The sequence below is a fragment of the Prunus mume genome, linkage group LG8 (genome assembly GCF_029339155.1).
Source record: "Prunus mume cultivar Tortuosa linkage group LG8, ASM2933915v1, whole genome shotgun sequence".
In the NCBI taxonomy this organism is placed as follows: domain Eukaryota; kingdom Viridiplantae; phylum Streptophyta; class Magnoliopsida; order Rosales; family Rosaceae; genus Prunus; species Prunus mume.
This window is the reverse complement of record NC_142705.1, coordinates 5,729,518-5,752,723: the sequence shown is the minus strand read 5'-3', so window position 1 is coordinate 5,752,723 and position 23,206 is coordinate 5,729,518. Positions and strand designations below refer to the sequence as shown.

General features: G+C 38.2%; 5 protein-coding genes across 7 annotated transcripts; 2 read left to right on the top strand and 3 right to left on the bottom strand.

Annotated features, from left to right (window-relative positions):
* Nucleotides 1–311: 311 nt before the first annotated feature.
* Nucleotides 312–4,350, top strand: LOC103340485 (subtilisin-like serine-protease S). The gene is made up of 11 exons (XM_008243903.2): nt 312–674; nt 779–873; nt 989–1,086; nt 1,168–1,326; nt 1,657–1,768; nt 1,856–2,384; nt 2,464–2,558; nt 2,649–2,891; nt 2,975–3,089; nt 3,215–3,401; nt 3,560–4,350. Exons 1-11 carry the CDS (start codon nt 579–581, stop codon nt 4,120–4,122), a joined length of 2,292 nt encoding a protein of 763 aa, XP_008242125.2. The 5' UTR covers nt 312–578; the 3' UTR covers nt 4,123–4,350.
* Nucleotides 4,351–4,670: 320 nt separating this feature from the next.
* On the bottom strand, nt 4,671–5,971 carry LOC103340486 (uncharacterized). The gene is made up of 2 exons (XM_008243904.2): nt 5,829–5,971; nt 4,671–5,286 (listed from the first exon to the last, which is right to left on the bottom strand). Exon 2 carries the CDS (start codon nt 5,271–5,273, stop codon nt 4,824–4,826), a length of 450 nt encoding a protein of 149 aa, XP_008242126.2. The 5' UTR covers nt 5,274–5,286; nt 5,829–5,971; the 3' UTR covers nt 4,671–4,823.
* Nucleotides 5,972–8,241: 2,270 nt separating this feature from the next.
* On the top strand, nt 8,242–11,551 carry LOC103340487 (putative L-type lectin-domain containing receptor kinase S.5). Its single transcript, XM_008243905.3, has 2 exons — nt 8,242–9,683; nt 10,418–11,551. Exons 1-2 carry the CDS (start codon nt 8,381–8,383, stop codon nt 11,278–11,280), a joined length of 2,166 nt encoding a protein of 721 aa, XP_008242127.2. The 5' UTR covers nt 8,242–8,380; the 3' UTR covers nt 11,281–11,551.
* A 311-nt stretch (nt 11,552–11,862) lies between these two features.
* LOC103340489 (2-oxoglutarate-dependent dioxygenase DAO-like) lies at nt 11,863–13,326 on the bottom strand. The gene is given in 3 exon segments (NM_001293263.1): nt 11,863–12,281; nt 12,385–12,703; nt 12,907–13,326. Coding segments are annotated over 3 exon segments (924 nt in total). The 5' UTR covers nt 13,257–13,326; the 3' UTR covers nt 11,863–12,026.
* A 519-nt stretch (nt 13,327–13,845) lies between these two features.
* ZWI (kinesin-like calmodulin-binding protein (ZWICHEL)) lies at nt 13,846–23,132 on the bottom strand. Of its 3 annotated transcripts, none has more exons than XM_089043449.1 (24): nt 22,994–23,132; nt 22,315–22,595; nt 21,949–22,021; nt 21,266–21,397; nt 20,953–21,191; nt 20,500–20,827; nt 19,724–19,823; nt 19,457–19,638; nt 19,097–19,212; nt 18,809–18,911; nt 18,192–18,344; nt 17,930–18,076; nt 17,617–17,817; nt 17,373–17,537; nt 17,186–17,290; nt 16,946–17,077; nt 16,621–16,815; nt 16,379–16,505; nt 16,078–16,280; nt 15,782–15,964; nt 15,315–15,410; nt 14,908–15,105; nt 14,497–14,768; nt 13,846–14,347 (listed from the first exon to the last, which is right to left on the bottom strand). In XM_089043449.1, the coding sequence occupies exons 2-24, from the start codon at nt 22,470–22,472 to the stop codon at nt 14,155–14,157; spliced, it is 3,801 nt and encodes a 1,266-aa protein (XP_088899575.1). In that variant the 5' UTR covers nt 22,473–22,595; nt 22,994–23,132; the 3' UTR covers nt 13,846–14,154. The 3 variants fall into 3 exon arrangements, with proteins under 3 accessions (XP_088899575.1, XP_088899576.1, XP_088899577.1); XM_089043450.1 differs by lacking the exon at nt 22,994–23,132 and adding an exon at nt 22,771–22,895; XM_089043451.1 differs by lacking the exon at nt 22,994–23,132 and adding an exon at nt 22,848–22,866.
* Nucleotides 23,133–23,206: the final 74 nt, after the last annotated feature.

Sequence of the window (23,206 nt, the reverse complement as noted above, 5' to 3'; positions counted from 1 at the left end):
CGAATAATGTCTACTACATCTTGTAAAAAAATGGACCGTATGCTTAATATACACTACATGTGAACTCCATTAAAATAGTAGAGAGAGAGAGAGAGAGAGATGAAGATGATGGTGATGATGTGACTCAGTGCTCACTTCACTGTTATGAGCGGCTTTTTATTACTTTACTGGTTGTTTTTTAGTACAAAGATTACTTTTTTAACGGTCCGGTTTTGAGGGTTACTTTTTAAGGTTGATTTTTGGGTAAAACAGGGGAGGCACTGTGGTTGGTTGGTTTGCTCCAAAAGCAAAATTCCCTTATTTCTCTCTCATTTTCCACTGCTCACCCACTCACTCTCCTCTGCCACTATTTCTTGTCTTCACGTTTGATCATCGTCGGCGTTTGTGTCTCCTTTTGCTTTGTATCTGAGTAATTTTGCAAAAGCAATACCACTACATTACGCATCTCCGTAAAAAAGAGCGAACATTTCTCTCATCCTCCTATATATAAAGAACCCATCTTCTTCCCTCTCTTCTCTAACTATTTGGTCGTCTACATATATTTATCTCTTTTGGGAAAAGGTGGGACACCTGAAAAAATGGTTTCTTTTCGTTGTACTAGCAGAAGCATCAGCATTCTTTTTCTGTTCCTTTGTGTTCTTGTTGCCAAAATTAACATTTGCCTTTCAGCTAAGGTAAATAGCTTGTATTATTTCAATTCTGGGAATTGTTCTTCTGAGAATTTATTTTTAATTTTCTGGTTTGGTAGTTTCAGTGTTTTCTTGTTTTTGGGTTTTAGGTGTATGTAGTTTACATGGGAAGCAAAAATGGTGATGACCCAGATGAGATTTTGATGCAAAACCATCAATTGCTTGCTTCTGTGCATGGTGGAAGGTCAGTCTTTCAGCAAGTCCTTGCCTTTATTTCTTCATTCAAATCAAAACCATTTCTTGATTTATACTTTGGCTTTGCTTGCTTATCTCTGATTTACATCAATGGTGTTGAACAGCATAGAGCAAGCTCAAGAATCTCACATTTACAGTTACAGACATGGTTTCAGAGCCTTTGCAGCCAAGTTGACTGACCTTCAAGCTTTCCAAATTTCTAGTAAGTTCCCCAATCCGCTTCCAGGAATTATAATTTGAATAGATTCATGGATTTGTGGTTAAAAGTATGGCAAATTGACAGAGATGCCTGGAGTCGTTTCGGTTTTTCCCAATTTGAAAAGAAGCTTGCACACCACTCATTCGTGGGATTTCATGGGTCTTTTGGGGGAAGAAACCATGGAGATTACTGGCTTTTCCACAAAGAACCAAGTCAATGTCATTGTTGGTTTCATTGATACTGGTAAGCACTGATCACTCTTTTTGCCCTTCTAATTTCTGACTAAATCTTTCTTTTGGGCATCTGGATCTGTAACACACCCTCTATAATTGTAAAGTATGGTTGTTCAGTCAACCATCATGCCTGTTTGTTGACTTACATTCCCTGTTTTGCTTATATTATTAGGCGTATTATCCTCTCACATGACTCATGTGACATGAACATGCCCCAAATACTTTGCTGTCTGTATGCTTGAACACATGCATGTCTCTGGTCTGATAGAAGCTATTTATTTTACTAATTGTTGAGAGGGCAATAAATAGTTTATTTAATATTAATCACCGCCTCATGCAGGAATTTGGCCTGAATCTCCAAGTTTTAATGATGACAACATGCCTCCAGTGCCAGCTAGATGGAAGGGGCATTGTGAATCAGGAGAAGCATTCAATGCTTCAACTTGCAACAGGTTTGCACTTTATATTGACTGATTAGTTTATTTCATGGACGTTTATTGATTGGTAATCTCTCAACTGGTTAAAAATTATTTCCGTAGAAAATTGATTGGGGCTAGATACTACAAGTCTGGCTATGAAGCTGAGGAAGATTCAACAAACATAGTGTCATTCAGATCTCCAAGGGACAGCTCCGGTCATGGCAGCCACACGACCTCTATAGCTGCTGGCCGATATGTGTCAAACATGACTTATAAGGGATTGGCATCTGGAGGAGCTAGAGGAGGTGCACCAATGGCTAGGATTGCAGTATACAAGACGTGTTGGGACTCTGGTTGTTATGATGCTGACTTACTAGCGGCCTTTGATGATGCAATCAGAGACGGAGTTAACATCTTGTCTCTGTCTCTGGGTCCTGATGCTCCACAGGGGGACTACTTCAGTGATGCCATTTCTGTGGGATCATTCCATGCTGCTAGGCATGGTATTCTAGTGGTTGCTTCTGCTGGAAATGAAGGAAACCCGGGTTCTGCAACAAATCTCGCCCCATGGATGATCACTGTTGCTGCAAGTTCAACAGATAGGGATTTCACTTCTGATATCATACTAGAAAATGGTGCTAAATTCACGGTAATGCTATTTACTTCTTTCTGTTGGAAAGACTTGTGGATTATTTTGGTAAAGCCTCATAAGTTCTCTAAATGATTAGGGTGAAAGTCTTAGTCTCTTTGAAATGAAAGCCTCAGCAAGAATCATTTCTGCCTCTGAAGCCTATGCAGGGTATTTCACTCCCTACCAATCCAGGTGAATCAAAAGGTACTTGGAAGTGAGTGCTATTTAGATGTCAATGCATAGCGAAACCTTAATTTACATCTTCTCTATTTGTGCCTGCAGTTACTGTTTAGAGAGTTCCTTGAATAGAACCAAGGCCAGAGGGAAGGTTCTCGTCTGTCGGCATGTTGAGAGTTCAACGGAGTCAAAGATGGTGAAAAGTATGCTAGTGAAAAACGCTGGTGGTGTCGGCATGGTTCTCATTGATGAGGCAGATAAGGATATTGCTGTACCATTTGTTATCCCTTCAGCCATTGTTGGACAGAAGATAGGAAATCATATTTTATCTCATATTAAAAGCACAAGGTTAGTCTTATAAACTAAAACATTGAGGTTTGAGTTTACAGTTTGAGTTTTTCTGTTTAACTGATTCAGACCACTGTGCACAGCAAATCAATGTCTAGAATTTTCCCTGCAAAGACTGTACTGGGACTGAAACCTGCACCTCGTGTTACAGCATTTTCTTCAAAAGGACCCAATTCTTTGACACCCGAAATTTTGAAGGTAAATTTTATCTAATAACCAGAAATCACCTTGTGCTTACTTACTGGCTATGTAATTTATTAGGTTTACATTTTCATGCTCTATCTAGATGTCATAGATAACCTTCTAATTAGCCTGTTTTGTAGCCTGATGTCACAGCGCCCGGACTGAACATACTCGCATCTTGGTCCCCAGCAGCAGGGGACAAGCAGTTCAACATTCTTTCTGGTACTTCCATGGCTTGCCCGCATGTAACAGGAATCGCTGCCTTGATCAAAGCTGTTCATCCATCATGGTCACCAGCAACCATTAGATCTGCAATCATGACTACTGGTAAAATTACTTAGGCCGAAACTACAATAAACTTTTTTTCTCAAACAGAAAGTGTTGTCTTTAAATTAGAAAAGCTTTTCTGGTCTCTCAACCTTAAATATCATCAATTTTGTGCCTAAGATTGTATTGAAGAATCTGACAATTTTTGGAACATACAGCTACTCTTCTGGATAAGCACCGCAAACCCATCATAGTGGACCCGGAAGGAAGAAGGGGTAACCCGTTTGATTATGGCTCAGGATTTGTGAACCCAAAAAGAGTCCTTGATCCTGGTCTTGTCTATGATGCTCAGCCAGCAGATTATGTAGCATTTCTTTGTTCAGTTGGTTATGATGAGAAGGCGGTGCATCAAATCACACAAGACAACAGTAGATGTGATCACGCATTCAGAACAGCATCCGACCTGAACTATCCATCTATCACAGTGCCAAATCTTGAAGACAACTTCTCAGTAACTAGAACAGTTACCAATGTTGGGAAGCCAAAGAGTATCTATAAAGCCGTGGTCTCCTCACCCATCGGAATCAATGTTACTATTATCCCAGATCAATTAATCTTCAATAGCTTGGGGGAGAAGATGAACTTCACTGTAAATTTCAAGGTGACTGCTCCATCTAAGGGATATGCATTTGGGTTCTTTTCTTGGATAAGTGGAAGATCAAGGGTTACCAGCCCCCTGGTTGTGCGAGTTGCACATTCAAATTCGGGGTTGCTGAGATAACCATTGGCCGAAAATTGTAATTAGATTAGGACCTTGAATTTCCTCACAGATACTAGATCTTTACACACTAAGAAGCCAATGCAGAACCAAGTATAGTTTAATATCCTAGGTTACCTACAATTTCTAAGCTCCCGGGCTGAATTATTATGAAATTATTTGTATTCTTTTGGGTGATATGAGATAATTTGATAAACCACGCAAATCAAAGAAATTTTTATTTGTTATTTACCCCGTCACTCAGCATTGTGGTTTGAATTCCACGCATAGCACCGAACCTTGATAGGTTGGCGTGCACAATTGTGTTGTTTTGTGCCTTGACGTCTTGCTTCCTACGGTTTCTTTTTCTTTCTGTATTCGATGGAGCATCTGCATCCATGTTTGTGATTCTGTGAATTAATCCAATCAAAAAACAATATTAAGCTGCAATTCCTGTGGCACTAATGGACATAAACAACGGTATTGGTTTTCTTAAATTCAAGAACCGAATGTGATTTTCCTGACTAGCAACATTAACTCTGAATAAAAATTGACAGCAGACAGTCAATGCATATACCAAATACTAGCTGCATCATTCATCTTTTGAATTATCAAGGCATGCCAAAGAAATTCAATAACATTCGTTCCCCAGTCTTTGACATCGAATATCATAATAATTTACAACTGTGCAACTCAACCACATAAACCAGTAATGATATAAAGGGCTAAACTATGATAAATGTAACCCCTTGGGGGTGCAACTCTGAGGGATCAACAAGGCCTTCTAGCACCACAAGTTGGTCCAAGAGAGCAAGCTTCTCATCCTCAAGCGTCTTAACCTCATCTTCAACCTCTCTTAGATCTCTCCCCAATGCAAAGCTCTCTTCCTCCAGCAGCAAATACTTGAGCCTTAGTGCACGATACCCGCTTCCAGAAGTAGAAGAGTCTGGCAATGAATCTGAGTTTGACCTCTCTGGCTGCTGAAACGATGGAGAAACTTCATTCTTAAAATTTCTTCTGGATACCTTTTGCCCTGGTTTCAATGGAAGTGGAGGAGTCCCATTGGCATCATTCCCTTGTAACTGAAACAATGGGGCTTTCTGGGTTGAGGGCTTCTTTTTCCGTTGCTTAGGATTCGAAAATTCCTCAGCAAGCGACATCTTTGGATCCTGCATTTATCACTAGATGCTGCAATGTACCAATCCACAATGATGGAGGAGAGACATTAGAAACCAGTGCAAATCATCGGTCCCAAAACACCAAAATAGCTTAGTTCTAGTCAATGCATAGTACATAGAACTTGAAATCCCTTTATAAAAGAAATTTAAAGCCAAAGGTTTTAACTTTCAGGTTTCATGTAACAAGCTTAAGGTTATAACTCTGAGGAATGCCCAAATTTATATATACATATATGACAAAAAGGACTAAACCATCAACTATGAAATTGAGCCAAAACCCTAGCTTTATCAACCCAATTCAAGACATTAATCTTTATGCAAAAACAAATAAATTTCATATGTGCATATTCACATAAAGCGTCAATCTTTCTTCCCGGGAAAAAATAATTAACAAAACACTGAAACCCCTAGCCTTCCAATTCCATGGCTCATCCTATGTAAATTAGGAACTGAAATTCAAATTGGGTTTCGACAGAACAAATTAATCGACCGAAGAATCGAAATCAACGAAAAGAAAATAGGATTTGAACAAGGCGGTGGAGGAGGAAGTACCTGAACCCGAAGCTGAAGACGATAAAGTTGGGGCTTTTGGGCACCGTTTAGGGTTTGCAGCGTTTGCGATTGATTAAATGCTATCTGTGATCTGGGGGCGACTGTTTGACTCGACTTTCGGGGGTCGCCATGATTACGAAAGGCATGGTGCGCTTTATTTCGGTAGAGCCTGCCTGGCCCTGGGTAGTTGGTTTGGTTGCCTTTCCCTTCCTTACTTGGATTGGGTTTCCCTCGTTATTTTTCTTTTCTTTTATTTTCTAAAACCTCTTTCTCCAATTATCTAGAACAAGTTTTCCAAACATCAACTGATAAATGTCTGAATAATATTTGTCTCTAAAAATAATTCCAAAATAAAAAATAAAAAATCCCCTTTCTCTGAAAAAAACACTAAAAATGATTCTTCTTTTTTATTTATTGTGATTTTGATATATAAACGTATTGTTGCATAAACAAAAACTCAAAAACAATATCTTTTTTCTTCCATTCGAACATGAAAAATTATGAAACACAAGTACATTCTCGACAAGAAACGTACGGAACTTAGTTATCCTATCCTAAAGACAACAAAACTCCTCTGGAAGTTCTAATTTCTCTAGTGTGTATTGAAGAGTTATGATCTTCTTCATTTGGGTTTTATGCCGTTTTTCTTCTTCCATTTTTGTGTTACCCTAATTAAATATCTAATTATCTGATTGCATGAATAACTCTCTCAGTTGCACCTCACTTCGGCTTCTAACTTAACTTGCTACATAATTTGTATCATAAAAGATTATGAATGTTCTTTATATTCTTAAATTTTTTTTTTTTTCTCTAATGAAGTTCATCAGTACTGTCTACTTTGAGCATCTTACTGACACTGTAATCAAAATTGATCCAGTTTCACATATATTATATTCTACCATTAAACAAAAAATCAACATCCTGTAAATTAAAGTGCGTATGAACACACACACACACGCACCATTCTCACTCGCTTTCGTTTCTCATAAGTGCTTTAGTTAGTGAAGAGCAGGCTACTACACATGAAATGGAAAGCGACTTCTTAAAAAAGCGACTTTGCAAACTCCACCGCCACACATGGCATCGCGATCTCAACTTCCGGATTTGGACGTATCATGCAATAATTCCAAGTCCTAATTCTTCTAAAGAACAGTATCAAGTATCTGTGTTGTTCTTGGTAGTTGGGATTAGGAGCATCAATCATCTACTGGCTACGAGTTGCTTTTTGACCACAGGCTTTAGAAAATTAAGGCATTTGGTATATAAAAAATTGCCTAAAAAGCAAGAAAAAAGAAGTTGGTAATTAGAAAAAGAGTTGCATACTGTAGTTTACAAGGTGTCAAGCACTAGAGTGACAAATATTATGGTTGAGCTGAGTCATGTCAAATGGAATAAAGTAGTTTCTTTTCGTTCGATTTAGTACAATAACATAATCGTTATTAAACAACTCCACGTGCAATTATTATGCGCCTCCAATTACAACCTGTAAAACTAATGTGTATACAACATGTTTAAAGATATATATATACGAAGGGCTTGTTGTAGTTCGAGTGGTTAATTAAGAATATTTCAAGATTCTTGATTCGATTCTTCCTCTTTTAATATCGTTTATATCAAAATATAATCAGACAACAACAAAAAAAAAAAAAAAAAGGAAAAATGATGAAAGAGATACAACGTGGATTTAGGAATTAGAAGTGTGAAAAATGCTAAAGAGAAGCTAATATTATGCAGTCATTAGTTAACAAATAATTAAGCCATGCATGTATACCGTGAGTGATTAAAAAAATAAACTCAAATGAGAAATTAATATTTACTAATATCCATGCAATGCATTGTAATAGATAATTAGATTGAAGTTTCGTTTGAATTAATGCGTAGTAAAATCATGATTATCGTGCTATTAGAAAAAGTTTTGTGCTAACTTTTATAACTTCAATTGTTTTTTTTAATCCTTTTTCATTCATTTACTTGGTCAATAATGATTAGAACACGCTAACAGACATATGACATAGAGTATACAGGATTTTCAATGTTATAACTTTAGCTTTTAGGTTCATTATATTTACGATTACACAAAATGCACGCCTTCGTCATCTTCAACTCATTTGTTAAATCTCTCACACCTCAGTTTTGTAAGTATAAATTTAGGGTTACATACATCGCTGCTGAGAGGAAGATTCAAAGAAAATTAAACACTACTAAAATACAAAAATACATGTATGCATAGTATATAAAAATGAAAATATGAGGTGGCTCAGATAATGAAAGGGCATACATTTTGCGGCAATGAAGAAGAATAGTTAGATAAATAATGTAATTTAATGGGGAAAGTTCCAGGTTATAACGCCGAAAGCGGCAACCAAACACTTCAAACTTCTCTTCTCCCTCGCATTCGTAGAGATAAAAACAAACACCACAACAATAAAAATAAACAAATGACAGACACAGAGAGCTAAGCTGGCCATTCACGAGCTCTCCCTCGATCTCCTCATCATTTTTTGAACTGTGCAACGGCGTCGTCTAGCTCCAGAAGCAGCAGCAGCTACCACATGAAGCTGAAGCAGCTGGCTCTGATCACTTCCGGCATGGTGCTTCTGCTGCTTCTGCTTTTTCCCGCAGCGGCTTTCTCCGACGCTCAGAACCTCGAGACATCTCAGCACAAGTGGGGCCCCTTCGACCAATCGTATTACAACACGTTCGCGGTGATCAAGCCGGCGACGATCAGCAACGAGGCGCTCCAGATCACGCCGGACTCCGCCGGCAACTTCACGCTCGCCAACCGCTCAGGTAGAGTCTTCTTCAACCACTCTTTCGTGCTCTGGACCGATTCAGATTCTCCTGGCTCCGCCACAACCGGAGCCTCGGGACGCGTGGCGTCTTTCAATACGTCGTTCCTCGTTAACGTCTTTCGTGTCAACAGCTCCGCCGTCCCCGGAGAGGGCCTGGCCTTCCTCATAGCACCGAATCTCACCCTCCCTCAAGGCAGCGACGGTCAATACCTCGGTTTAACCAACGCGGCCTCCGATGGGAACCCCAGCAACCACCTCCTCGCCGTCGAGCTCGACACTTTTAAGCAAAGCTTCGACCCGGACGACAACCATTTGGGCCTCAACATCAACTCGATCCGATCCAACAAGACCGTTTCACTCTCGGATCTGGATATCCAGATCGCCCCAAACACTACCAAATTTTACATGGTCTGGGTCCAGTACGACGGCGTTTCGCGTCAGTTAGACGTGTTCATGGCCGAACAGTTGCAGGACCCAAAAACGAGCGATTTCGTCATCAGGCCCAGGCCCACAACTCCAATCTTAACGGCTAATCTCAGTCTCAAGGACATTGTGGAGCAGAATTCCTACTTCGGTTTCTCTGCGTCGACCGGCAGTGCAATCCAGCTCAATTGCTTATTGAGATGGAATCTGACTGTGGAGAATTTGTCAGGTGTCGGGAGTGAAGATAGCAAAAGTCAGGGGCTGAAGATAGGACTTGGAGTGGGTGTACCCGTGGTGGTGCTGCTCCTGTTGGGCTTGGGAGGGCTGGTATATTACGTGCACAAGAGGCGGAGGGCCGCCGCTTCCGATCCGAATATCTTAGGGGCACTCAAGAGCCTTCCGGGCACTCCAAGGGAGTTTGAGTTCAAGGAGCTGAAGAAGGCTACGAACAACTTCGACGAGAAGCACAAGCTAGGTCAAGGTGGGTTTGGGGTGGTCTATAGAGGTGTGCTACCCAAAGAGAATTTGGAAGTGGCTGTGAAGAAATTCTCCCGGGATAATCTCAAGGGTAAAGACGACTTTTTGGCTGAGCTCACCATCATCAACCGCCTCCGCCACAAGCATCTCGTCCGGCTACTTGGTAATTCAAATATATATTTATTTTTTTTTTTATCAATTGACTTAATTTATGTCTGCACATAACATGATCTTTTCTTTGATCTAAGGCTTAGGATTTATTTGTTTGTGGATTATCCAAACTATAGATTTAATTAATAATAACTAATTATTAGCATGGGATATATTAATTAATATGGCGGGCCCCTGGGGCAATCTGCCCATGATGGCCATGAGGCTAATTGAACTCGTCGCACACAAACTGAATCTTAAGCTAATTCTGTTTAGTCCTAATTGCTCACCTAACAAGGCACGCCATGTCGTTTTCAGTCTCTTACCGGGTAGGTACACAACAATAGCCGCCGACTGATTCTTTGGCTCCTAATGCACCAATTCGGATTATATTAGGACTATATTATTTAAGCACATGCATGCCAAATTGCCAATCCCCAAAGTCCACTGTCATTCTGTAGATGTTATTGGTCAACCATTGTGGCTGTGTGTCACTTGTGCCTATTGTTCCATATCCAACGAACTGATGAATAGGTCAAGCTGTACAAATCCATCTATTGATGAGTTAGCTCAAAACTGGGTTATGCTATTCCAAACGCTAATATCCAAATTGTGTTACCCTTTCGTTTTCCTACATTCATACCTACATACGGGAGATGCTATTTAGAATCGTTTTCTTACGCTCATGTTTGATTTTTTCTGCTTCCACACACATTTTAACAATCCCATTCAAAAACAAACATGCAGGATGGTGCCACAAAACTGGGATGCTACTCATAGTATACGAGTACATGCCGAACGGTAGCTTGGACAACCACCTTTTCGGGGGTCCTGAGAATGCAACACTAGGCTGGAGCCAAAGGTACAAAATTGTATCCGGGGTGGCGTCCGCCTTGCATTACCTCCACAACGAGTACGACCAAAGGGTGATCCATAGAGACCTCAAGGCCAGCAACATAATGCTAGACTCCCACTTCAACTCCCGCCTCGGCGACTTTGGCCTCGCACGTGCCTTGGACAACGAGAAAACCTCGTATGCGGAGCTCGAGGGTGTACCGGGCACAATGGGGTACATCGCACCCGAGTGCTTCCACACGGGCAAGGCCACGTGCGAGTCTGATGTGTATGGGTTCGGGGCAGTGCTTCTAGAAGTTGCGTGCGGTCAACGACCATGGACCAAAATGGGCGGGTTTCAGTGTGTGGTGGATTGGGTTTGGTCCTTGCATAGAGAAGGGCGTGTTTTGGAGGCCGTGGACGAGAGGCTTGGGGGTGATTACGTGGCAGAGGAAGCTGAGAGGCTTTTGCTTCTTGGGCTGGCCTGCTCTCACCCTATTGCCAATGAGAGGCCCAAGACCCAGGCCATTATCCAAATCATTTCCGCGTCGGTTCCGGTGCCCCGAGTCCCGCCTTTTAAACCCGCTTTTGTGTGGCCCTCCTCCTCTCTGCCTGAAGGAGTCAGCAGCGCAGCCAACACTGTGAACACGACGTCGTCATGGCCTCTGGGGATATCAGTTTCGGATAGATCTGAATGGACCCCACGCTCACGCTACGACAGCCAGGACAGCTATGGAGGAGCAGGAGGATATAGCGACAGCTCCTCCCTTGTTTAAGTTTAAGATGCTTAATTTTGTCATCCTATCACTAGAACCAGTGAGCCACACGTTTCAATTTATTTATTCTTCCACTTTTCTTTTTAAAAAATAAATAAAATAAAAAGAAATTTCCTAGTTTAAATACTGTTTCTTTTTTCTCATTTGTTTTGTTTGTCACCGAAGGTGCTTTTCCACGTGTAAGTTTGTACATCTTGTTGATATTTTTAAGTGTCTACATCTTGTTTCCCCACCCATGTTCTCCCCTTTATAAACTTGACTCCTTATCTGACCGTTTCTGTATAAATGCATGTTCGATTCTGTATTCAACTCAACGGGCCTTTTTCTCACGCAAAAATGATTAGAACCGTTGAGTTTTCTATTTCTTGTGTGAATTAAAGATTAGGGCTTTTCAGAAGTTAACTGCAAAGTCATGACTTTGAAGATTTCAGAGTAGTTGAGACAAGATGTGACTGATTCGACATGCCTTGTCTTGAAAACCAAATTGTTTGTATTTGTCAATAAGGAAAAATTCAAACTTCCTTTAGAAATGGTAAAAGAATCTCTATCAGCAAATGGAAAACAGAAACAAATCTAGTGCAATTGGGCAAATATGGATTTTATTAAGTTACTTATTTGGATATAAATGGTCTGCAAATGTAACTGCGTTTACAATGAGCTTACGTTCGCTTCTATTTATGCATTGGAGATGGGTTAAAATGGAAGGCTGATATATGCTATAGCTAAGCTTTGGTTCATATCAGCAATTAGGATGGGGTGGTACGTAGGAGAGCAAGGGCTTCACCAGCCTGCAATTTTGAAGAGAGCCTGAGCTTTCTATAGTCTTCATAAGTAAAAGGGACATAGAGCCGTGGATGCTCCGAATCCACGAATTCCGGAGGAGCCTCCACGGCTTCCTGATCCTTTGGTCCCAAGAGAAATGTAGCAATCGAAACTCGAATCGTTGCCTCCCTGCATTGCACTCTATGCCTCACATTGCACAACCTCCCATTGCTCCATGCCTTGGTATCAAAACATCAATAAGAACAAAATTACCTTACCTTAGTTTAAAAAAAGGCAAATTCGCAAAAAAGAAGAAGAAAAACATGGACCTAATTCTCATACCTGAGCAACATCCCCAAGATTGACAAGGAGAGTGCCTGGGCAAGGATCAACTGGGACAAAGGCACCAGCTTTATCCATCACTTCTAGACCACCAACATTTTCATCATCTTGAAGAATGGTTAGAAATCCTGAATCTGTGTGTATCTGTACACCAGAAGAGCCCACTGATTCAGGTTTGAAGTTGTACTTGTTTATCCTAAACTGGCAAGGCCAGCCATTGAGAAAATCAACATTTTCCAACCCAAGACTCTCTGCCAACTTGTGCCCTATTTCCACAATCTGATCATACACTGCTTGAGCATACTTCGATATTATCTCTCTGCACACCCAACAACAAAAAACAACTTCAAGACTCTGGTAAGCAAATAACACATATAACTATCAACCAAGTTGGATTTTTAAGGTTGAAACTTAATCTGGGCAGCTAGTTTTTGATGTTTGCTAACCCATCAAGCTAAAACAACACAAACTATTAACAATAATTAGTAGAAATAATGGAGTATTATGAGTTGCAGAGGTAACCTCTGGTGGGAAGAGGCATCCAACTTAGAGCAAAAAGTATGCACAGCCTCAGGTGAGCCCAAGTCATAAAGACCCAGAGCCTCATAAAGAGGGTTGACTTTGCTGGGTGCCATGTAGCCACTACCAGCTATGACATCCTTGTTCTGCTGCTTGATCTCCATGGGCAGGTCAAGCAGGGATCTGACCACAGCCTTCATCTCCTTCATAAGAGCCAATGGGATCTTGTGATTGATAAGCCTGAAGCAGCCCCATATCTCAGATGCTTCCCTCAGTTTCTTGTACTCTTCTGCATCTGGAAACTTTTGCATATCAATCACTGGGATGATCATGCAATCTTCACCCCCACCCATTTGTTCTGAATTTTTGTTTTTGTTTTTTGTTTTGTTTTCTGCTCTCTACCCTTTCCTATCTGGCTATGACTGTAGTCTGTAAAGTGTGGACAGTCAGACCTCAAATTCTGAAAATGCAGTTGTTCATTGGGATTGGATTTTAGTCATTGGGAATTGAATGGTTGTCCATAAGCATTTCTTATGTACTAATTAAGGAAAGATTATTATAATGGACCGGCAAAGAAGTGAAAAAAAAGCACGCAATCCATGTGGAGGTTCACTTTTTGCCAACAAAATGAGGAGGGAAAAGAAAAACAGACTTAATGCCTATCAATTATATCGTCATCAATCATCTTGTGGTCTGGGAACATATTGATGTTGACAGAAAATTCAAATGGAAACATCACTATTAAGCCAAATACAATGTACAATTTAGAGTGAAAATAGGAGAAAAAGATAAGTGTGATTAAGTCACAGTATATATAAGATTTTCCCATTTTGTTCTTTTTATTTATTTATTATTTATCATTTGGCAATATGTAAAATTATGATTGACATTATTGTATCTGAAACAAAAATATGAATGAAAAAAAAAAATCAGAAGACAATATGAAAGAAGAAGACGTGTACATGTCAAATTAAGAAAATGCCATATATATACACACCATCCAGACTGTACAACTAACATCCTTCTAAGCCAATTACAACCCCTCTTTTTTTATCCAGAGTACAATCACAGAAAGAGATCATCGGGACCCCAAAACACAATAGCAACTAGAATAGAACCAATCTAGTATGCTCGATCAATGCGATCCACCTTTCCAAAGCCCTAGATTACATTCCAAAATTCTTCCTAAGAACTTGTAGTACTACCAGTATTGCCAATTAGAAGTTGCGCCACATTAGTGTAGGAGAAAAGTTACATGGAATGGCGGCCATCTGCTCTATCTTTCACTGGTCGCTCTTCTTGAATTTCTTCCAAATCCTCTTCGTCCCCTCTCCTGCCTGCTTGCTCTTTCCAATATGCAACCAACTTTTTCAGTCGCATGATCTCTTTTGAAGAAACATTTTTGCTTGGATCATTCACAATCGACCGAACTCTTGATGCATACCTGAATCAGCAAAAAAGTGTGATTTTTTTTTTCAAACAGAATATCACACTTAACCAAGATTTCAATCAAAGCCACATCACTACAAACTAATTTAATAAATAAACATGGTTACATAATATCAACATGCAACTAAGAACAATAGAACTTACATTAGAGAATTGTGTGTCTCATCCACATTTGATTCAGCAGGAGAAACGTTAACGAACATCAGCGTCTTAGCATTACCACCAAGTGAATCACTCATCAACATCGTCAATTTATGGTTCCTATAGGGTATGTGTTGACCACCAGAAGACAAAGAACTGATAACATCTCCGAGTGCTGAAAGTGATTTATTAATACTTTGAGCTTCTTTAAGTTGACTGCCTGAAGAGCCTGACTTCTTTATTCTTTCCGAACCAGCAAGATCCACGAAACTTAACTACAGATGATTATATAAAGGAAAGACATTATGAGCATAACTTCAAATGAAACCATGCATGAGTGAATGCAACTAATGTGCATCACATTTACCCAAGGTGCATGAACAAATATTTATTCATTTATTTTGGAAAATATACCTTTCCTCTTGCTACTGATTGAGTTTGAAGGTTGGTACTTTCAATGACAATTGAAACGATGAGATGAGATCTTGAACTTTCTTCATTCATTTGAGTTCCAGCTACATGTCTTCGTTCTGACCCTCTTTGAATGATGTTTTTCAGTTCATCATATGTTGAAATTGATAGAACCGTTATGTTTTCAACAGAAACCATACCCTAACATCACAAATGAAACATTGAGAGTGAACTCAAAGATAGTTTTACTAATCAAAAAAATGAGGCCAAATTCCAAAACAAAATATTTTGATAACATAGAAATTTAAGGACCACATATGCATAACATCTCAAAACATTCGTCATAGTCTTATAAAAACCACATGACTTGTAGAATTACAAAACATTATAGACCTCAATAAACAGATTACCTTCGAATCTTTCTTGATATCCAATTTCAAACGCTTAGAATTTTTTGGTAAGAGAAGGTCCACAAGTGTATCCTGATACACCTCCACCATGTATGCCTGCGCAAAAATATATAGATGAATACCATTATCAAGTCTAAACAACAATAATGAAAGTAACTTGTATATTTGTTTAAGAGTGTTAACCTAGATATGATGGACTTCTTGTCATCTTACTCGCATTGTCTTACATTTGAACAGATGTTTTTATTGTGCTTAATATATGAACAAAAGTCTTAAATTTGGATAGAAAAAAGCAAACATCACAATAATCATATATATCTTTTGTGAGGGCTGCAAATGGCAACGGCTAACATGTAACCAAACGCCCATACAAAAATGTAAACCAAATATGCATTGATTTAACATATTTAAAAAAAAGAAAATTGAGTGGCAACAAATGATCATTATATAGAACCACCAACACATACCTTCAATGAAAATGAGAATTTGTTGTTGTCTCGCTTCATTATTTTAAAAAGTTCTGCAGTTGCTCGTGGAGTGAGTCCAGGATTAGCATCTGAACCATAAATAGTATATGTTTTTCCAGAACCCGTTTGCCCGTATGCAAATATGCACACATTGTACCCATCTACAGCTGATTGTACCAAATACTGCATTAAATGGACAAAAAATAGTTAGCATATTACAGATTATTTACACATGTATATTTCATAGCAATTAAGAAAAATAAATTTACTTATCAACTGAATAGAAGAAAACTTGCCCTTGTGTCTTCAAACACATCTTGTTGTGTAGCATTACCATCAAACACACGATCATATGTATGTTGTTTGAGTTTATCATCTTTCCATGGATGTTCAACCGTGAACTCATCGACACTCGTAGTAGTACCTCTTTCTTTGTCTGCAATTTCTTTTTCATTTAATGGTCTTAAACGACAAAAAACTCTTATCTTGCCTTTCATATCTGGAAAGTATCCAAATGGACAAAAGTTTGTCACTGATACTGAAAAGATTGAAAAAATGCTCAATCAAATATCAGAAGTATTTTAAAGAAACACCAACCTTCTATAGTATTAAAATAGCGCTTCCTCAAAAGTTGTTCCTCTTTGTAAAGCACTTCCAACTCAGCTAGTTGAGCTCCTTGCATCCTCAATATGGCAGCAGTTTGCTCATTCTTTCTATCGATGTCCTGAAATCAATAGAAATTCATTTGCAAAATGTTCACAAATATTGCAACCTTATAGATAAAAAAAAATCCAAACAAAAGAAACTAAATAAAGAATCTAGTAAAGGATCATCATTACCTCCTTCATTTCTCTCAATTCCTCCAATTCCTTTAAGTTACTTTGCAATGAAGCAATCTCAGAGTTCTTGGTGGCAAGAGTTGACTTTACAACAGCTAATTCTTGATTAACTCCTTCAAGCTTCTTTTCAAGTTCTAACACTCGAAGCTTTAATGCTTTGCGCTCTTGCTCATTTTTTTTCTCAAGAAAATCAATCTGCACCGTTAACACTCAATAAGATATTTGATTTCTACATTGGGTACCAAAAGAAAAGAAAATAAAAGCGTTTTGAAGAAAACAAACATTCCCAACACCAAATTCAGATGTCAAAGCCCAAGGGAATTACCTCATCAGCTTTAGTTTTCTCAATCCCAGATATCCTTTGCTCCAATAACAATTTTTCATCTGTTAGTCTCCTTATAATTTCTTCTTTTGCTTGCAATTCCTCACTACGAAGCTTTATCTCATCCTCAAGATTCTGTACCACATATGAAAGATCACAACCAATACTGACCATCTTAATCTAGCATTTGAAAGAACCAGCTTTATTAAAGCAATACCAAAATATATATTCATCAATATTTACCTGGTTCTTTCCACCACCTAGTTGAGTTTTGTTATTTTTCTCTGCCACTAGATTACTCAATTTTGCCAGCCTTCCTTCCAAGCCCTTCTTCTCTAATAGTGCAGCCTAATGAATTTGGGAATCAATGTCAATAATTTATAGCAGCATTGAGTGCAAAGAACAATTCAAGAAAATCAATCACACTAACCTGAAGTGCCTTATCCTTTTCATCACATGATGATCTAAGCCTATCATGCTCAGATGTAACTTCTGTCACGTTTTGCTTCTCAAATGCCAAGAACTGCTTCAAACTTTCTAAATCTTCTTGCAATTTAGCTTCTTGTTTTTGCTTTTCACGCAATTCTTCTAGCAACTGAATTCACATAGTTTCATTCAGCCACCATATAACTATAGTAACCAACATTCAATGCATTAAAATCTTATTTTCTTACTTGATCAGCATTCCTCTGAGATTCCTCAACAGCTTTTGACAAATCCTGTACACGTTTTTCATACATCTCAACATCAGAGGGCTTAAAATTGTTTGAAAGATCTCCATTTGTTGAACCACTAGTAGCAGACCGAGCTTTAGAGTATCGCCGCAGCATGACATCATTTATATGTGTTTGAAGAGCAACACAAATTTCTTCACCCTGTATGGAAAAGAGAAATGCATCTAAGTAAAAACATATAAGTGAAGAGGCATTAGAAAAAAACCCAAAAATGATTGATCAACAAACTGCTAGCTTGGAGAGGTGCCAAAACCTGCTTAGTTTCAAATTGGAATATGTGAAGAACACCTGCAACTCTCATTTTGAAGAAAACAGCAGTATTGCTACTACCAAATTGCATTATGTCTCTTAGCTCAGCTGAATGTAGATATTCCTTTGGAACCGGACGGAAAAAATGAACCTGAGGAATGTAATATTATAATATCAGTATAACATTACAATGTGCACACACACACACACACACACACACATATATATATATATATATATATATATTAATTCGTAAACGAACTCACCCCTCTTTTGTTGATGCCCAAAATAATCCGACCCGGCAGAAGTCCAATGGGATCATCAATCTTGCGAACACTGAAGAAGACTGAATTCCCATAAGGAAGTGTTCTCAATATTCGCAAAAATTGTTGTCTTGCATCATCCTTTGTCAAATTTTCCTACCATACAACAAAGTGTATTATCTTAAAAGAAAATGTTTCTCGATGAATAGTTGCTGTCAGCTGAAACATTATATCTCCTTCAAAAGTAGCACTGACTAATAAGTGGAAGACAGATGATTGAGGGTGCACGTGCAAGAAGTCGCAGACAACCAAATCAGAGGGATGAATACAAAGTAGAGTCAAATAAGATACACACAGTAGATGTCAAAGTTGATAAAATAAAATAAAAATGTTAAGGTTTTTGTGTATTTGAAAGTAATCATATATAAGAACCTGTACTGCAGATTTACAAATAATGGTTCCATATACTTCGTACTAAATACTTACAAGAAAAACCTGTGGAAGAACTTCAAGAGGAAAAATAACAATAATGGACTAACATACAAGGTTCTGTTAGAGGAAAATTATCAATTCACAATGAATTCCAAAATTTTAAGTTTTACCACTGAATGGTAACTTACCATTGAATGGTAACGAGAAAGAATATCGAACTCCCACTCCCGTTTTGCTCGTGTGATTGCGATTTGTCTAGGTAGGAAGCGTTCCAGAAGAGAATTCCAATCACTGAAAAATATTAACATCAACAAGTTGAAATCGAGATGGCAAAAGAATAAAGGATGCAAAGTCCAATAGGAAGATCTCTATGCAAATGCTATTATACAAGAATGAATAAGATATACTGTAAAACAAATAATTGATAAGGACAAGATGAATAGAATAAAGAACAAAAAAGTGGCAAAAACACTAACGTGCATGATTCCGGATTGCGCACAAATCCAATGTCAACCAAGATTTGCAATGCAGAAAGCTGTGCAGCATCATCTCTTCCGACAGGATAATTGCCCAGCATATAATCATGTTGCAACTGTAACAAAATAACAGCATATAACCAAATTTTAGAAGTTAAGTATCAACATAGGAATCATTATGTTCACGCATTCAATTTTCACAGCTATTAAAAGCAAGATTTGCCTTGGTTTCTTTCAAAAAAGCAATTCAAAACAAAATGTGAACAAACAATGCTTTAATTTTTTTTTCCAATGAGCATCACAAAACTAATAAAACAACAGTCTAAGCAACTCAACAATACTTCTATTGAAATTACGCACTTGAACATATGACAACTGCACAAACATTGGATCTGCTACAGCTTCATCCGACTCCCGAAATAGCTTTTTCTTGAATGTCAACTTGCAATGCAAAATTTCTCCTTTACTTCGATCCTTTGCTGCCTTGAATTCTGCCAACAGATCTCCTATGTATTTGTTGTCATCTAACCCAATATACTCCTCTGCACAACAAGAGAATGCACATTACATAAATAGTTCAGTGAAAACCAGCATAGGAAACCATCATGAAGGAAATAAAAGAAATACCATTTCCAGGATCAGGTGATTTTGAGCCAGTTACAACTTTGCGGCATTCAAATAGGCTAAAACTAGAAAATGCTGAGAGTTTAATTACCCCTGCAAGTTCCTGAAAGAGACATGGATTGAAACTATCAAAAACCTCAAAAGGTAATGGATCTTAATTGCAAATTACAAATAGAAACTAATGTAATTCACAGTGGCAAAAGACCTTGTGAGTTAGATAACAATAAGCAGCACTTTTTACAACTTAGGTAGCTTTAGTTACTCATTCATAGTGGACAAGTCAAAGTCTTTAAAGTTAGTTTTCAATTCCAGGAAGAGTTTCACATTGCTTTCACTAAATAGTAGCTTTATTCAACACTGACTTCAAATAAAAAGGGTTTAAATTTTGAGTGAAACAAAGGAAAGTTTCTTAAATATCAGTTCTTCTCGTGGATTGAGCACAAGGAATGGAATAAAAAACCACACTGGAAACAGGAACGTTCAAATTTTGAAAGGGTTCAAAAAATGTTTTCAACAATCCTATTATGGTACTTCAAATGGGTGTCCACTGGATCCCAGTTTGGTAATACTGTACATTTAACAACTTCAAATATTCACATTACCATAATTTTTTTTAAGTTTCAGTTTTGTAATGACCTGCCAAAGCAAAGGCTTCCCACTATGTTTGACTGTAAGACACATTCCTCCATCCCATTTCTTTATTTTTGTTATTTCATTTTCCTTTACTCTTTTAGCACCCAAACAAATAGTGCACATAAAATTTGTTAAGCTAAAAGTACCTCAACAGCATCAGCCACTGTTGTTGCCATGTCATATGTGATTTCTTCGAAAGTTTCATCCAAGAAGAACACTATAGTTGTAAGCTTTCGACCAGTTAAAAGCGCTTCAATCTCCTCACGGCCTGGTATTGTATGCCTAGGACCAGCCTTTACAGAACGCTTCAAAGCATTTAATGTATTTAGTGCTAAGACTCGAACCTCAGAGTCAATATTCACACCGTGTGCTACATTATGGACATACTCCGACAGATATCCACCAATGTCCTTGCTTGGCGGCATAGAGGATGCACATAAGAACATTAACTCCCATGCTTTTATCAAGTATTCCCTGTTATACCAAAATCAAATCAGCCAATCCATCAATCATAGAAATGACAACAGTTTTATCACTACCATTGGCACACCCAAATAATACTTATCTAGAAACAAAATACTATAAGAAAATATACATACTTATCAGGATTGTTTCTTGTTTGTTTTGAAATTTGGGCAAAAAGTTCATCTCTAAGCTCTGTTCGCTTCAATGTTTGCTTATACATCTTTCCAACAAGCTCAACACGTTCATCTAAGCTCGCTGGAGTAACTCGATCAGATGAATCAACTCCCATGTATTTCAGAATGATCTGGAACAGTTTCGTTGCCCGGCTTACCAGGTCACTATTGATTTTTAGTAACGATGTAGGTATTGGATCCTGTTAAAGCATGTAATTTAGCTCTTGAAGGATTTAAATTTTAAATAAATAATAGGTTTATGAAATGTAATTACCTTTTGGAAGCACAGCATATCCTCAAAAGTGAATTTTTCTCGAGGTTGAGGACCAACTGATTTTTTAGTAAAAAACCCTCGTTTCCCAGCAGACTGAATCTGTTTCTGCATTAACCTCAAAAATCCTTCTACCTATTTTCAAAAGAAAATAAACCATATTAATGTTTATGATGCAGGAAGCGTAGGACCTAAATTTATTAGTTTCCTAGATTCTCTAGTTTTCCAAATTCTAGTAGGATTTCTACTTTTCCAGATTTCCAGATTTCTAGTTTTAAGTTTCTATTTTATTTGGGTTAGGATTTCTGTTTAAGCAGGGATTTTTAATAATAGGTTTAGTTTGCTATAAATACCCCCATATAGTTCTTTAAACTCAGATTTGAATATTGAATTAAACCTTCTCTTAAACTCTCTGATTTCTGCCTTCCTTCTATCTTTTCTTCTCTTCGACCTCTTATATTCTTTTCTGTTCTATTGGTTCAAGTGTTTAAACTAATACCCAGGGCTGTACTACATCAGTTTATTGACCTAAAAAATTGCATAATCAGTACTTTATACATTCAGGTTATTTGATTTCTGGAACAAAAAAAACCAAGGACAATGAACTTGGAAGTGTGTGCACACCCATGTATGTTTGGGTGCGTGTTGGCATATCACATTGAATGTCAGACAATATATGCTCGTACCTGAAATCTATCAATCAAGGGTATGGCACCTGCAAGTTCTGCTGGGATGTCCATTGATAGGGTCCTAGGTGTTCTGCAATTAACAAATGGAAGTATGCTGACAGTCAGAGGCAAGACAAACTCATAACGAGCAAACTGCAGGTGCATGTTTAAGAACCAATCATGGTATAATACTATCATGAAAATGAAATTAAGACCCATTTCAAACAGCAATTTTACAACCAGAGTGCCCCACTTTAGCTTAATTTGCAAACTGATTGATCCGTCTTTAATATCTAACCAATAAAACCGGGGTAAAGAAATTCATAAACAGAATAATGAAGGGATTCAAGCAAAAGTTGAAGACATGAACTGCAAGCAACTTACGCTGGTGCCAAGCTGGAGCTATCACTGTCATAATCATCCCCATTTGAAAGTGCAGCAGCGTTGTGTAAAGGAGTATCCCCATTGCCATTGCTAGAGCTAAAAGACGACCTACCTGTTCTTACACTTTGAGCCATTGATGGGTGCAGGTCCATTGTCATTTCACTGAAACCCAAGAGACAGGCTCACTTCAAAGGAACAATATCAGCTCCCTTTTCAGCTCATCAATCATCTATTCATGTATGAGATTATGTCGCTTAGGATGAACAATGTTCTGTTTCTACCTAATAATCAGAAACAACAAAAACAAAGGCAACAATTAGCTACATGAAGATATTGTTCATATGAAACCATTTTAAATCAAAACTTAATCTATTCATCTCAAACGTTTATTGGAAACAACAAAAAGCAAAATAAATAAACAAAATGCAGTAAAGCCGACAAGGAGATGATATCAACCCATCAATGATCAAACCCCGAAAACAGAACCGGTTAAAAACCAAAAAGCATCAATCTTTGAGCAAATTAGAGCCTGCCTTTGGGTCTTTGGCCTTGGCTTTGAGGAGAAAATACGTGTAGATCGATGAGATAGAATGAACAAGAGATAACCAAAAGCAATCAAATGTAATGTGACATTCATAAATGGATGAAACAGGAGAAAGTCTCTTTCTCTGATACTGACCTTTGCAAGCCACGCATAGATTGAACGAACGGAGAGAGAGAGATCTGAGCTAACAAAAACTCAAGACACCACTGCTTCCAGTGAAAGCAGAGAGAATCACGGGACTATTATAAATGACAAAGGCCATTTTAGGAAATTCACATCGACATTTATTTTTTAAAGCTTTTCCTTTCTGTTTGCGCGTTTGGGTTGCTACTTTGTGTGTTTTTCAAT

Coding starts and splice junctions, on each gene's coding strand:
- LOC103340485 (XM_008243903.2), top strand. CDS start 579: ATGGTTTCTTTTCGTTGTACTAGCAGAAGCATCAGCATTCTTTTTCTG. Junction 1,087..1,167: donor TCAAGCTTTCCAAATTTCTA/GTAAGTTCCCCA, acceptor GCAAATTGACAG/AGATGCCTGGAGTCGTTTCG. Junction 2,892..2,974: donor TCTCATATTAAAAGCACAAG/GTTAGTCTTATA, acceptor CACTGTGCACAG/CAAATCAATGTCTAGAATTT.
- LOC103340486 (XM_008243904.2), bottom strand. CDS start 5,273: ATGCAGGATCCAAAGATGTCGCTTGCTGAGGAATTTTCGAATCCTAAG.
- LOC103340487 (XM_008243905.3), top strand. CDS start 8,381: ATGAAGCTGAAGCAGCTGGCTCTGATCACTTCCGGCATGGTGCTTCTG. Junction 9,684..10,417: donor GCATCTCGTCCGGCTACTTG/GTAATTCAAATA, acceptor ACAAACATGCAG/GATGGTGCCACAAAACTGGG.
- ZWI (XM_089043449.1), bottom strand. CDS start 22,472: ATGACAATGGACCTGCACCCATCAATGGCTCAAAGTGTAAGAACAGGT. Junction 17,078..17,185: donor TAGGTGGTGGAAAGAACCAG/GTAAATATTGAT, acceptor TATGTGGTACAG/AATCTTGAGGATGAGATAAA. Junction 14,348..14,496: donor GAGACACACAATTCTCTAAT/GTAAGTTCTATT, acceptor TTGCTGATTCAG/GTATGCATCAAGAGTTCGGT.